This window comes from Schistosoma haematobium, chromosome 1 (genome assembly GCF_000699445.3).
Source record: "Schistosoma haematobium chromosome 1, whole genome shotgun sequence".
NCBI lineage: Eukaryota > Metazoa > Platyhelminthes > Trematoda > Strigeidida > Schistosomatidae > Schistosoma > Schistosoma haematobium.
The window spans coordinates 17,189,017-17,206,028 of record NC_067196.1 but is presented as its reverse complement, the minus strand read 5'-3'; the positions used below and the strand labels follow the sequence as shown (position 1 = coordinate 17,206,028).

Below are 17,012 nucleotides of genomic sequence, written 5' to 3'. Positions count from 1 at the left end.
TACTTAGGCAAATAACTGAAAGCATTTTTAATATACATCGACTACTTACAATGAAGATTGGAAACACCAAATAGTTAATGATTTCGTTCGCATCAGATTTGTGCTACAGACAGTTAGATATTATCCTAAATCAATTATTTTGTGACTTATCTTTAGATTAAGTTCTAGAATTCCTAAAACTACATTAGAAAACATCGACATGATATTGTCTTAGACTTCTTGGCTACGCACATGGTTAGAAAAGATAACATTTTTAATGATTGACTGGTTCTCGATTCACTATTATAACGATGATTAATATTAAAAATTTGAAGTATTTTTTTCGTGCGTATCTTATGAATCACTAAGAAACTAGTGTATTTTGTTATCAGGCTTTCAATTAGTATTCACTTTAAATCCAAGGCAAGATTTAATTCAAGATCTTTAGTTATCAGGGCAAGGTAATAATCTTCGATGATTCGTTACTGCAGTCAGTTTACAAGTTCTTAGTATTAATGTTGTGGAAGAGAATGTGTGAATCTATTTCAGTTCTCAAACAAAATTGAAATAACCGGTTACTGCTTTCTAGACTTAAATATGATTTTCTAGTGATCTTTAAAAAGATTGTATTTTATTCCATTCATCTCTAGTGAACAAATTAAATGAACTAATAAATAGCAGTTATTAATGGAAATTATAAGGAAATGACGTTCCAGAATAAGTTAATCAATTTTGTCAAGTAAGTCATTATCAGGATCAATAGAAAAAGTAAATAGTTCCTTCACAGATTACACTACATAATGATTGGGAACCAAAAAACACTGGGAACCTTTTTCGTCTTAATATGAGATTCATCAGTAGTGCATAACTACTTCCCCACCGGCAGTCATACTCAAGACTCCCTGATCTCATAGGCGACGCATAACATTCCAACCACTGAATTAGATACACACAGTACTAAAAATATCCTAATCAGTGAATTATGTGTGAGGCAGTTACCCACCAAGGACAATGGAAGATGGTCCTGTGATATCGTAGATTGATTAAAGTTAGACATTACCACTGTTGGATGCCGGTCTAGTGGTCTGCAGGCTGAACGCGATATTGAGGATCCTGGTTTCGAGTCCCTCTGCGTTATCTTAGATACTCACTGCCGAGGAGTCCCATACTAGGACGAAACAGCCATTCGGTGCCCCTAGGCTTTCAGTGGTGGTTCAACACTGACCGGTTCATGATCCCAATGTAATCATTATGTCTTTATATACTCCTCGAGGGTTCTTACGTGAGTGTGAATAATAATATTGTGAACAGATACAGACGAAGAGATTCATTAACATTTTAACAAATAATATCAAGTACTAGCACAATGTTAAATTAATAAAAACCCAATGTCATGATTGAATGCTTTTACTTTAGTAATTTGTCATTAATGTGTAGAAAGATGTTAACTGAAACATGAAAAGCTGGCTTTACATTGAATGTGTATTAGTAACATCCATGAAACTTATTCAACTCTTTCTAGACTAAATTTACACTCATAAATTGATTGTATCAAAGAATAATGAATGAATTTAAGGTAAATTGTAGATAGACTTTGGTTGCTGATTAACAAAATATGACTACAGTTCTATAATGTTTCTCTCAATAAAATGAATTAGTAGTAGATGCTTTCAATCATAAGAAAAAAATTAGCAACATATAATGACAAATGAGAGATAAAACTCATTATCTGTATGAAAAGTTCCATCTGATATGATTACGAATTCTTCAACACTTAAGAATAGAATGGGATATGCTTCTTTTAGGCTAAACCATTGAATGTACAAGGATAACAATGAATGAGATGTAAAAAGGGTTAAAGTGAACAGTAGAAATCATGGTTTACTACATCTATATTTGAAAGATCTTAATAAAAACATATAAAGTAGAAGACAAAAAGTAATCACATTAACAGAATACTCATACCTTTCATATTTTGCTGTGGAATATTCTGATATTGATTTATTTTTCTATAAGCATCAGCTTCAAGTTTACTTCTTGCATTTGGATACTCTTTAAGTACTTTCCAAAGATCAGATTTAGACAAACAGAATAAATCAGAATATCCTAGAGAACGTACTGATGCTGTACGTCTGTTACCATTATTACCCAGATTTAAAATAGATAATTCACCGAAATAGCTTCCAGCGTGTAGTGTAGCTAAAACTGTATGCCCATCATCACCTAAAACATGCAATTTTCCACGATTCACAATATACATTTGCTTACCGATTTCACCTATAAAATATGAAGTTTATTTTAAAAAAAGGTATTCTGAGTAATATATGAAAGTGAATAAATAATCGACGGTAATCTGTAAGATATCACATTATATATTATATTTGTTACTTTCAATTAGCTGTTATAGTAGATCAGTAAACTGAGATAAAATGAATATATATGTGTAGGTTTGAAGTATATTTTATATAGAGTATAACCAATGGTATTAGTTTACAGTTCCCCATAGATACTCTGATAGATAGTACTGTATCTAATTACTATTTCTAGGAGATCCACTTTAATCATGAAAGTTTTCAAAAACTATTGATTTTCAGTACTGATTTGTTGGAAAGTAATTGAAAAGTTTAGTGTACTTAACACTTTTCTGAATTCCAGGTAGTGCCCTCACTAACTTTGTTGACTTCAGCCAGAAATTTCCTGCTGTCTTACTGTTCGAAAATTGTTACATCTTTCGTGAACTAAAACAATGGATTATACAAGATTTCCTTAACATTATCTAAGTCAGTTAAAATCATGCGCCTTCCAGAGACTTGACTTGAAGCAGATTTCTTGAAGTCCTAGTAGAAAATACTGACCAATACAGTTGGCCGATATTCAAGTATATATATATATATATATATATATATATATATATATATATATATATATATATATATATATATATATAACATAGCCGTACGAGAATCTCGAAAGCACTTTGTAAGATGATATATGAAGATGAAAAAGCGTACCAGAAAAAAGATAGTTTCCTTATTTATATTTATGATGGCCAAAATTAAGTTGAGAATTCTAAGTACCCCACCTATGTAAACGAAGGAAAAGGATATCCAAATCTAGTTTTCAAATGATGGAATAATTGACTTGTCTTTTGTGACATACAATAGAATAAATATATTATCACTGAGTAATCATTTATCTCTTATTTGATTAACCATCTTAATGATTACAAACAGATTAATTGATAAGCATTATTTTCAACCGATATCAATCTGTGTTGCATAATCCCTTCAGATATTCTGGAATTTCTTTCAATTATCTTCAAAACATACATTTCATATCACAGAATCAATTATTCATTATGTATCAGTTTAGATGTTGTAGAGATTGTTAAGTTTTTGATTTAAATCATGAGTCAATTGAAGCTAGACCATCATGGAAAATCTGGAAGCACTGGACGGCCATTTCGCCCTAGTATGGGAATCCTCACCAGTGCGCATCCACGATCCCGCACCCCGCTGTCCTGGGTTCGAATCTCGCGGCCATCCAGTGCTTCCAGGTTTTCCATGGTGGTTTAGCTTCAATTGACTCATGATTTCAATCAAAAATCATTATGTAATTATGTTCTCTTATATATATACTGACGATGTGAAATTTGACAGAAACAATCATGTATTTCATGGTACAAAATAGTTGTGGCAAGTTGTTAGGAACTGAATAGACATAGTTTGATTCAGGTAACTAATTAGTTTGTGATGTAATAAAAAGGAACCTAATTAATCGGAATATGACTGACATATTGAAATTATTTTTTTTTCAATCGTCTATAACATTTATCAGCAATTTTACATCAGTAAATTAGTTATACTCAGAAAGAGGTTTTGTGGAGATTGTAGTAATTTATTAGTTGAATTCATAAGTCAGTTGAAGCTAGACCACGATGGAAAACCTGGAAGCACTTGACTGTCGTTTCCTCATACTTTGGGACTCCTTAGCAGTGAGCATCCAGGAACCCGTCTCACGGGATTCGAACCCATGACCTATCGGTCTCGTGTGCGAATGCTTAATCACTACACCATCGAGCCGATATCCAGCGATGTTAATGTCTAACTTCAACCAACCCACGAAATTGCGCCACTGTCCACCATTGTCTTAAGTGAGTTATATCTATTGGTTATGGGAGTTTCATTTTATGATATCGTAAATATGTGTTCATACATCGAGTTTTTAATGCATTAAAGTTAAATGCTCTCTGTTTTAGTTTATACAAATCTGACTATGAACAAATCATTTAAAAATTAGTACACTTAGTTGTTAAGTTGTTTTAATTTCCATCTATAATAGTCATAAAATACCTTTTTGGAATCAAGGAGCAATAGTATGGTTTAGTTGTTAATGATCAAATAATTTCCACTCATTTTAACAATGATCACTTTTTTTGTAATACTATTTGAGTAAATTTTTAAAAGGAAACATCTTTTGAAATATGTGAATGATATCCATTAGTCGATGTACATTTATTAAAAAGTGTAGTGCATCATTCAGCGTATATACTTTATCTAGTTCAAGTTTTATGAAACAAATAATTGATACTTATTACTAAACACATAATGAATAACTTACCTTTACGGCATACATAATCACCTGGTGCAAACAATACAACACGTAGTTTTAATACAAGTTCTGATAAAAATCCTTCTTCAGTATCTTGAAATATTTCCACTTGTTTTAATGTATTCAAATGTACATGAATAGCTATTTCGGCTTTTAATTTATACGGCAGATTTCGTAGAACCTTTTCTTCATCTGTTATTTTATTCGTATACCAAAGAAAATCAAACCAATTTATCACACGTTCTTGTAATGATGCTGGTACTCTTCTTAATGTCATATAGTTTTTCACACTATCAAGCCGTGCTGAAATATATACATTACAATAAAATCACTATAGACATACTGAAGACCATGTTAAGCTCATTTATTCATGTAAATTATACTCAGATGAATGTTTTCATTACGATTAAAAATAGGTCACAGTTGAGCTTCAGTCGGGAAAAATTTATTCCCAAAAATTAGACTGAAAAGTCAAACTACTTGTTAGTAGGTAAATGTGTAACTCAGAAATAAGTAACTAATAATAAGCCAGCCGTGAATATTTAATCTGTGTTTTACTCCATACAGCTCGGTTTTTAGAAGAAATGGATATTCAGTATATTAGGAGTCAACGGTTTCGAGCATATGTGTTTCATAAGAGTTTGTTAGAGAGGAGCTCCTTATACTTTTGTGTGGAACTTATCAAAATTTAATTACTTTTTGGTTATTGTTACCACGAAGTATCTATCCGTGATTTAATTTTAAACTATCCTAAAGAATAGCTTGGATTTTCAAGCTACGGCAAAAAATGTTCGGCAGGCAAAGCAGTAGATCGAAAGCATGTTTGCCTGTAATGGAAGACCTATTACGATGTACTTGTTGGTTATAATCGGTCATTTAGGTTTACTTAAATGAAGCTACCTACTTTAGACATGACGAATACCGTAGCCTTATGTTGCATATTTAAACGATAAGAAAAGTATTAAATATATTATTGACGTAATGACGCAATCTAAATATGTATGACTGTTTTTCGTCTGGATCCATATAATCCCTTTATTAAAGCCAAATTCTGATTCATCTTGAATCTTATATGAAATGTTCAAATGAATGCTGAACCGGCTGAACGTGATTGCAGTACATTTGGTGTTAGCAAAAAATTCCTCTGAAATGTATTGCACTTCATATGTTATTTAGCCTAAATTATTTCATTTGTAAAATTGAAATATTTTTACTGTTTGGAAATAGAAATTTCGGTGAGACTATAATTTATGGACGACCTTTGAGAGACTCTAGAGTGACATTGAAGGTGTTCGCCTAATAACTAGGATCAAATGAGGGTTATAAATCCGTGTAAGGAATTAAAATTATAATTTACACTTGATGGTCAAGGTTAGAAATTAGATTTAAGGTTTTCATCACGAACTGACATAATCTATAATGCCAAAACTTTATTTAACCAAATAGATGAGTGAATCTCGCGCCAAAATCCAAGACCTGTTATCTCACAACCTGATTGGTTCGTTCATAAATTATAATCCCGCCCCCCGAAATTTCGATTGTCATTGTTTGTTTTTTTCACACAACAAATTCAATAAACATAATTAAAAGATAAAACAAAATTTTCATTTTACTCAATTTTTTATTATTAAAAAGTTCATAAAATAAATTAGAGTTTTGTTAAAAACATTAAACACAAAATATAAAGTTAGAATATTAGGTAACAAAATCAAAATACTGAAACATTCAACACACCTTAAACTAATTGCAAATGTTTATCTTTTGAAGTATTTTTTGATTTATATCAATCGCTTTAATTGACTCATGAACTCAACTATTAAAATTTCTATAATATTCACAATAAAACCCCTTCTGATATGTATCAATATATGCGCATTAAAGACTAGCTTCAACAGGTATTTCCTGGAGATCTGGTCAGAAACAGGGACCAGTGAAGTTCAGTCAGATCTGTTGTCAGATACTAAATCACTAAAGACAATGGTGGATGTGTCAGTCAATTTCGTGGATTAGTTGAAGTTGGACATTAACACTGTTGGATGGCGGTCATCCAAGTGGTCTAGTGGTTAAGTGTTCGCGTGTGAGACCAATAGGTCCCGAATTTGAATATCGCGAGACGGGATGGTATATGTGCACTGCCTTGAGGAGTCCTACAATAGGACGAAATGGCCGTTCAGTGTTTCCAAGTTTTCCATAGTGGTCTAGCTTCAATTGACTCATGAACTCAACTATTAAAATTACTATGAAATCTGCGAAAATCCCTTCTAGTAAATTAATATTTCATGATTGAATGAAAATGTTTACTTTAGCCAAGTATAGACCAATGAGCTTTAAGTTAGAACCATATATTTATATTAACAGTTGAATATGAATCGGATACAGTTTGATTACAACGAGGAGATACTTTATAATTTAAAGGGGAATTTTTTATGGTTATGATTGATCATGATTCTTAAAATTGTAACAAATTCTACTGAATTTTTCTTAAAGGGAAAAATGGCTGTTAAGTTTAAATTGAGTTCTGATAATTTTTGTAAATAAACTAAACACCGGAAGAGTAGGAATATCTCTAATTAATTTTTTTTATAGAAAACAAGGATTATGTTAAGGATTAATCTACGTTCAAGGTCCCAACATGCCATGGTACGGCCGAGAGTAGAGAGAGTCAGCTCTCCATCCCGAAATGCTGTCCCATGACCACTTGTATACAGCCACTGCCAGGAAAATTCTACTCACTGCCCTCTTGCCTCGGGGGTGTTGTTAACAAAATTGAGGGGACGCAAAGCGAATGTCCGGAGCTTTACCCGGGTTGGTGGATACAAAGGATCAACCTAAGAGAGTTACAAAACTTTGATTCCAAACCAATGGTGCGCATAGGCTACGGAATCCTGAGGGAACAAATGGCGTATGAACCAATCGCTGGTCACCGGTTACCATTGGACTGCATCTTCTGACGTTGACCCACTACCTTGTGGATCAGACCTTTAAGGCAAAGGCTCGGGGAGTGGCCTCCCTAAGAAAACCACCTGCTTTGATTCGGGCACTTGGGTAGTATCCTTGCTTTCACATAAATCGAACGATTTATATGGTGCATATCTATTTGGTGCCCTTTGTACCAATGTTTCTATATTTAAATAAATGACTAAATAGACAACATTATAGGGAAAGTAAAATGATATGAGAAACAATGACTTAATCGATTAGATCACGTTTTAAAGAGTGATCATCTAACTTAGTCAATTAGTTATATTTGTTGGTTACAAATGGTTCACACAGTAAGTTGTTTGAACTTATTATTGTTAAATAATAATCAGTTCAACTTATACAAATGTGATTATAAATAAACTATATAAAAATTGGTGTATTCATACATTATTTTGATCTATTTCTACGGTCAAATAAATTAATATTAGCAGCCTTTGTGTTTTCCTTAAGCGTCGTTGGATTCAGGGTTTTCAGTAACAAACATAGTTAATTAAGTATTCAACAGACATAACAGTGACAAGTATAAGATAAACTTTTTGGCGTGAGACTGGTAGGCCCTGGGTTCGAATCCCGCGAGGCGGGGTAGTGGATGCGCACTGCTGAGGAGTTCCAGAATAGGACGAAACGGCAGTCCAGTGCTTCCAGGTTTTCCATTGTGGTTTAGCTTCAATTGACTCGTGATCTCAACTGTTGAAGTTTCTGGAAGAAGTTTGAAATAAAATTGTTGATTCACTGAAGATATTTGACTTCGACACATTAACCTTATAGTCATTATTGAGATATATGAACATTACTATTTCAGTATAAAACAGAGTTATTACTATTAACATTAGTCATCAATGTTTAACTACCTTTTTAACAAATAAAAGTTCTAAACGGAAGACCATTTAAACACTGGACGTCATATATACTGTAACCTCAGTAGTTAGGTCATAATCTAACTGATCCGATTTCATAAAATGATGTAACGTTTTAAGTAAATTGAAATCCAAAGATAAATTAATCGGGATAAGCATAAAATGTTAGAGATATAAAATCAATAAATTAATGTTTCACAAAAAATAATCCAAATAACAGAGATGATTTATATCAAAATGATTATAATCGATTTAAATTACTCCGCTGGTGATATTTAACATTAAAAATCTTGATTAGTCTCAGTTGACATCTTGGGCAGATTGCATAGATATAATCATTACATTACAAGTTATCTCATCCTATATGGAGTACATTAGCTAGTTGCACTTGGTTACTATGTGTAGGTTATTTTTACCATTAAAAAAAAATACCTAAAACAATATGAAATCTAATATGGACTTTTAGAGAAAAAATGTAATACGGTTTACTATAAGTTATCTTTCATTTCTAATAATTACCCAAGGATAGATAGAATTCAATGACGTGTTATTCAAAATGGTGAATAAATATCTCACTATGTATAAAATTGAAGTTATATATTGGTTTGTTTCCAGCAGATAAAAGATTTCTTATGTCCGATGATTTTAAGTAGCAGTATTTTACAAATTTCTCTAAAAAAAAAGATGTAAAGTTTAAAACTTATTGTCTTAATGACGTTTTGTTGTTGTTGTTGTTGTAGGAATCACTACATGATTTTCTATTTTATTTCTAATTCATACAACAAGATTTTCAATCTATACAGTGTATTGTATTACAAGAAAATTTATATATAATATAACCATTTATAAACAAATCTTCCATAGGGTTTTGGCGGCCTGCTTGACTATCTGAGCTACCTGTTCCTGTCATCTGAATAATTCAACAAGTTATCTGTTTTACTGGTTGTTTCAACACATCATTATGTCTATTACTCACATAAACTATTCACGTGTGTTTGTAAAAACTTTACAACATTTCGTTATACAAATTACAAAAACGAGCGCAATCACAGACATCGTCTTTGCTAGCAATATGCATTGAAAAGAATATACATTAATCAGAATGGGTTTTGTGGATATTATAGTAATTTCGATGATTGAGGTGATGAGTCAGTTGAAGCTAGACCATCAGTGCTTCCACGTTTTCCATGGTGGTCTAGCTTCAACTCACTCATCATCTCAACCATTGAAAATACATTGATCAGATGTCGATTTACTAAACTGCTAACATGTAACTGGTGACCACTCAATATTTATCGTAAGGGTCGATCAAAATATCATTCATCAAAATATTTAGTTGACTGATTCTATCTACTATTGGCTGGTTTAGAAATAATGCCTAAATGTAATGTTAAAGTTTCGCTAACAATCTTGGAAAACTTGGCACAAATTCACATGACTTTACTGTTACTTAAGTCACTTGTTAGCCATATTAATGAAACCCACTTGACCCCTTAAAAACGCTCCTATAAACTCATGTCTTTGTTTAGGAAGTCTTACGCACGTTGTATTGTTGTATGACCATTAAAATAATGGTAAACTATAGTTTCATATCTTGTTTCATTGCTTGCAATCTCTAAATCTTCTGTACAATACATGACCAGTGTCTTCACACTCATGCCGAAGTAAAAAGATGATATTCCACCGTACAAGTCACAAAAAATAGCTCAATCAGAGACATCGTCGTCGCTGGGAATATGTATCGAAAGGAATATACATTAATCAGATGTCGATTTACTGAACTCCTAACATCTAACTTGTGACCACTCAATAGTGATCGCAAGAGCCGTTCAAGAAATAAGAAAAGGAAACTTGTTGAAATACTTAGTGTAGAGAATTCTATATTGTACCGAAAAAATAATACTGAATAAAGCCATTAGTAATAATAATAAATATTCAAAAGAGAACAGTAATGCGCTTTATGATTATTATTTAAATGTATAGACTTATATTGGCTAAAAATGTTCATTTTATAATGTTCTTGTTAATATATAGCCCAAAGCATGTCTTTAAAGTAAATCAGAATGATAATTAGCAAAACAAAGAGATATGTGTCTTATTGAAGTCTTATTTATTATAGCCCTTCTTCTATAATTCAAAAGAACAAACAAACAAACAAACAATAACTCCTACAGCAATTGATATTCTTTTTTAAAAGTACAGTCCGAAAAGAACATAGTCGGTAATTAGTATCATTGGTTTACTTTAAATTATTAACTGACCTAGTTTTTCTACTTTTTCTAAGCTTAGTGATGTCGTTTCATTAGTCAATTGTTTAACTGTTTTAGAAAAAACAACCTTCATAAGTAAAAAACGAATAAATAGCCAAGTAAATATAGACAGTAGAGAATGATGGAATCCTGACTGTTTCTTAATTCCATATTAATTACTATGTAACTAATTTCAAGCCCCCAAATGCCCTGGTATGGCCGAGAGTGGGGTGGGCCCACCCTCCCTCTCGAAATGCTCTCACATGGCCACGCGTATATAGCCTTTGCCAGGGAAGTCCTACTCACTGCCTTCTTGCCTCGAGGGTGTTGTTTACGAAAATGAGAGGACGAAAAGCGAATGTCCGGCGCTTTAACCGGATCCCAAGGCAGTGGTGCACATGGGCTCCAGTATCCTGAAGGAGCAAATGGCGTATGGACCAATCGTTGGTCACCGACTACCATAGGACTGCATCTCCTCATGATTTGTGTGTTCAAATAAATAAATAAATAAATAAAACTAATTTCAATGTACTTCTATTTAATAATCTATTAGAAGAGAAATACAGTGAAAAAACAATAATAATGATTGAAAGCAATAATAACTCAGTAGCTAAATAGATAACGTGATAGTGTTTGAAGCGAACGATACTGAGTTCGAGTCTCAGAGTAAACATCAACTCTGAGATGTAGTTATATCAAGTAGATGAGTCTCAAATAGGACGAAACGAGCGTCCTGGATTCCACTGCTAGTCACTATCCATTTTCGCTTATAAAGCTTGTAACCTAATGCACTATTGAGGCAGTCCTTACAAGCTGCACATATACTAACAACAGGCTAATCAATTGCAGTCCTAAATATCAATGAGAAAGTACAAGTAAACAAGATCGAATGAATTTAATATTAATAACTGCTGCAAATTTAAAAACGTATTGACAAATGTAATAAATACCACAAACATATAACATTTATGACAGTTCTATTTGAAAAAGAAAGTGGTAAGAAAATAAATTCATGACCTTACGGACAAATATTTCAATTGAATGAGTTAATACATTTATTATTCATTTTAATAACTGAGATCAGGAATCAATGGAAGCTAGACCATTATGGAAAACCTGGAAACACTGGACGGCCATTTCGTCCTATTGTAGGACTCCTCAAGGCAGTGCACATATACCATCCCGTCTCGCGATATTCAAATTCAGGACCTATCGGTCTCACACGCGAACACTTAACCACTAGACCATTTGGATGACCGCCATCCAACAGTGTTAATGCCCAACTTGAAATAATCCACGAAATTGACTGACACATCCACCATTGTCTTTAGTGATTTAGTATCTGACAACAGATCTGGTTGAACTTCACTGGTCCCTGTTTCTGACCAGATCTCCAGGAAATACCTATTGAAGCCAATCACTAATGAGCATATATTGATACATATCAGAAGGAGGTTTTGTGCATATAATGGTCTAACTTCAATTGACTCATGATCTCAACTATTAAAATTACTATCATCTTCACAAAATCCCTTCTGATCTTATTTATTTCACTGTATTCTATTTGAACTCAAATACCTACCTTATTTATCCCTCAGGAAAACTTAATACCTGTGATTATGTAATATTATTATGGTTATTAACTTAGAAATGAGATCATTGGTCAGTATGGGTTTAATTTGAATAAAAAGAACTGCCAATAATTTAATCAAATAAATATCATTAGGCAACAAATAAACAGAAAACAACTGAAGATCTTGGGAAATATCATTTTTGTGTTTGTTGTAATTTAATTAGGTCAAAAAATTATATTCAACCGGATAGTTTTTCATCATTTGAATTGATTATCTTTATTTATTTATTTTTTGTTTTTTCAATGTTTCATTTATTGATACAGAACGATATTACTATCTAACTAGATATGTACAAAGTTCATGGTTATATGAAAGGGAATATACCTATATAAATATTCATTAGGGACTTCACATGAAAATATTAGAAAAGAGACTATTGTATCCCGATAAGAATAATGAATGGTAGTTTTTGGGATCCATTTATGGACCAATATTATGAGTACATTTTTTATCGTATAATTGTTATGTAACTAAACTGTTCATATTCATGCCTCTCTTATTATGAGCTTTATTTTGACCTATGAACTATTATTGTACGATTGACCATTCATGAATTAATCACTACCTCCCTCATACACAGCCACATCTGGCTAATTCTTGTACAAATGTTGTTTCATATTTTATTGGTACGTTGTGGACGGTTTGTTTGGTATATAAACTCAGTATGCTTGAAATATAGTGATTCATATCTCAGAGGCTGAGACTTGCGTTCTGGACTCAACTGGCTGGGTTAGACAGGGAAGCGGGACCAGTCAGAACTCTAGGCCATTCTTACGTGTTTACGCGTCGTCTTTGGTCCAAATCGATAATACGCTGCGCTCTAATCTGCAGTCTCACAGTTACAACAAAGACAAAGATAGTTATGTAAGAAATTTAGTTATTTATTTTAATCACTTTACTAGATGATAATAACTATGTGTTGTAATTAGTATTGTCTTATATCATTTAATAATAAAAGTTTTTAAGATTGCTTTATGATTTAGTAGGGTGTTTTAGATAAATAATCTTTTCATTTTAACTCTTTATCATAAGTGTACACTTTGTAGATTATATCAACAACAGAAAACAATGGTAGTATATATATATATATATATATATATATATATATATATATATTCTCTAAGGAACTCTTTTACGGTATGTTAGTAAGTAAGTAAGTAAGTCAATTTCACAATAAGTTCAAAAGATATTCATACTTACTCATACATTTTTAATGTTGGTTATGGATGATTTCTTTTGTTATTTCACTGAAATTAATGAAAATACTTATATTTAAGGAAAATTTGACAATTTTCAGCGGTTTAGCTACAGCTATGATAGAATGTATAGGATTCATTCAACTTGGCAAGAGAACATCTTAGATCCATGATGATATATAAACGCCTTATTAATAGCCTTTGAATACCAATTAGTGTATGGCGAGTGATGTGGTTTGGGTTTTATTACATGGTAAGACAACAGCTTCAAGTTTGAAAGTGAAGGATTTCTACGTAAGTAAAATATTTACATATCTTCCAAGCTCTCTGTTTGATGTGATACCTAGTTTGCGTAGAAAAAGTGAGTTGAAATGACTTATTCATGTATTGATGTTTAGTTCTATGGGGAAAATTACAAAATCTATCAGCTGTTTTGTGCATAATTATAAATTATATTTATCAGACTCAGCAGTTTTACTTGTCTTTTTACTTCGGCATGAGTGTGAAGACACTGGTCATGTATTGTACAGAAGATTTAGAGATTGCAAGCAATGAAACAAGATATGAAACTATAGTTTACCATTATTTTAATGGTCATACAACAATACAACGTGCGTAAGACTTCCTAAACAAAGACATGAGTTTATAGGAGCGTTTTTAAGGGGTCAAGTGGGTTTCATTAATATGGCTAACAAGTGACTTAAGTAACAGTAAAGTCATGTGAATTTGTGCCAAGTTTTCCAAGATTGTTAGCGAAACTTTAACATTACATTTAGGCATTATTTCTAAACCAGCCAATAGTAGATAGAATCAGTCAACTAAATATTTTGATGAATGATATTTTGATCGACCCTTACGATAAATATTGAGTGGTCACCAGTTACATGTTAGCAGTTTAGTAAATCGACATCTGATCAATGTATTTTCAATGGTTGAGATGATGAGTGAGTTGAAGCTAGACCACCATGGAAAACGTGGAAGCACTGATGGTCTAGCTTCAACTGACTCATCACCTCAATCATCGAAATTACTATAATATCCACAAAACCCATTCTGATTAATGTATATTCTTTTCAATGCATATTGCTAGCAAAGACGATGTCTGTGATTGCGCTCGTTTTTGTAATTTGTATAACGAAATGTTGTAAAGTTTTTACAAACACACGTGAATAGTTTATGTGAGTAATAGACATAATGATGTGTTGAAACAACCAGTAAAACAGATAACTTGTTGAATTATTCAGATGACAGGAACAGGTAGCTCTGATATTCAAGTAGGCCGCCTTGGTACAAATCTTATATCATCGTTTAGCTAATAAATTTATCAATTCCATAACTTCATAAATATGAAAAGAATACATACACTTCTACTTCAATGTAACTCTGTTATCATGATTTCAACTTTTATTCTTCATTAAGTACTCTTTTGTGTTGTTATTTCTATTAGCTAAAGTTGGGAATTAGTTCAATATTTTAGTTAATTTTAATATTTAATACTAGAACATTGTATTATTGATATGAAAATTCCAAACATATTACAGTTGAGTTAATAGAATGTTTAATTATGCATTTCGGTTTGTAGTGAAGGAGAACACAAGCGAGGACAACCGAATTATATTTAGCACAACATTAGAAAGTTGTCAGTTTAAGGGTTGTGGAGATTGTCAAGTTTTTGATTGAGATCATGAACCGATTGATGTTAGACAACTATTGAAAACCTGGAAGCAGTGGACAGCAAAATAGAAAAACCATACTGTAATACCTAATTTGCAAAGTGTTCAATAATTGTCTCGGACTTTATTGTTCTTGTATTTCTATACTAATTGTTTTCTATTCCTGTTCTTCCTTTCTTGATCTTCGCCATCTTCTGCTGCCAGACATTACATTCGTGACTCGCGTTTTATACTACTTATGTCAATATAAGTAGCACGCGCCACAGGTTCACTGGCTTCAAAATAGGTGAATTATTACATAATATGTAAAATTTAGCTTTATTCCCGACAGATGTAAGCAATACTTGCTATTGATATCCTCCTAACAGGATCCCAAGTATTCTGAAAATCTCTTTTTATAATGACTTTTTTAAAAACATCAAATAATTTTCATAATTTCACTAAATTACATTAAAGAAGTATCTAAAAAAACAATTTTTATTTATACAATGTGCTCTTATTAAATCATATTGATCTCAATATGATCCGGGTTGAAGTCAGTAGGAGCGTAGGCAAAAACAACGAAAAGGCAATAAAATGTGTCCCTATCCTCCTGAGTTCCTATGCAGCCATTCAGCTGAATAACACATAGGCGACTGTTAACGTTGATCCACTCTAATATTGCTTATTTTGCCCTCATACTTAGTGCTATGCCTACATGCGACAGTCCACAATGACGTAGGTGTATACACACTTTGTCTTCCCTTAAACTATGAGACTGAGATTGCTTTATATCTTACTTTATACCGACCAATTCTTTCTTCCTGTGTTATATCTTTATACTCAATCTTTTTTTATATATTACTATCATTGAAGTAACTATGTCTATGAATTTGGTGTTCATCTTGTTGTGATAATGAAGTGTGACAACTCCAAACGATGCATATATGTACCTGATCCTACATTGTAGCTGATTGACTGACTGATGTTGATCTCAAAGTATTGAATAAAATTAATTTTAACGTTGTGTAAACTTTCTAAGGAAAATATCACATATTGTTTATTTATTGCACATTATATTCGCATGATATTATCATATTCTATAAGACTGTGAGAAAAACGTCAACACTGAAATTATTCTATTCACAGTGTTACTATAAATACATTAATGGAATTTTGCTATTTCACTGTTAAACTAATCTGTCATATAATCAAATTAAAATAATTGTATTAGACATTTTAAAATTCTGATCGGTTGTTCATAGAGACATCAATGTCATTGTTGAATTTAATAGTTTCAAATAAATTGAGCATTAGGTAAAAAATAAATAATAAATCTCTTTTTTTTGTTATATCCTAATGAGTAGAAAAATTGTATTTCTGATATTTTGTAACTTATTGTAAGTTACTTCTTCAGAGTAATTAAACAACCAAATTCAGAGATTTATTTACTCTGAAGAAGTGACTTACAATGAGTTACGAAACATCAGAAATACAATTTTCCTACTCATTAGGATATAACAAAAAAGATGTATTTATCATTAATTGTTGATATAGTCTAGTTCTCAATAAATGTCACTAATAAGTTGAATGACATGAAGTCAACTCATTATTGAATATATTTACTCATTAAAGTATAATAATACTATTGTAAATGCAAAAAATAATTATACATTAAGAAAATAATTTATTATTAACAAATAATCATTTATTGTAAGAAAAGATGGATGGTGACTAGCAGTGGAATCCAGGATGCGCATTTCATCCTATTTTGTACTCATCAGCTGGGTTCGAGTCTCAGAGTGAACATCAACACTGAAATCCAGGTACATTTTTCTGACGTATCCCACAT

At 31.9% G+C, this 17,012-nt stretch overlaps 1 protein-coding gene across 1 annotated transcript in view; it reads right to left on the bottom strand.

Moving 5' to 3' along the window:
- CNGA3_1 (Cyclic nucleotide-gated cation channel alpha-3) overlaps nucleotides 1-17,012 on the bottom strand; it is a gene marked incomplete at its 5' end in the record, with an annotated part of 39,871 nt that overhangs the window by 2,249 nt on the left and 20,610 nt on the right. The window contains 2 exons of the mRNA XM_012938198.3: nucleotides 1,945-2,256; nucleotides 4,600-4,893. Coding sequence (XP_012793652.2) covers nucleotides 1,945-2,256; nucleotides 4,600-4,893 — 606 coding nt within the window. The remainder of the gene's footprint in view (nucleotides 1-1,944; nucleotides 2,257-4,599; nucleotides 4,894-17,012) is intronic.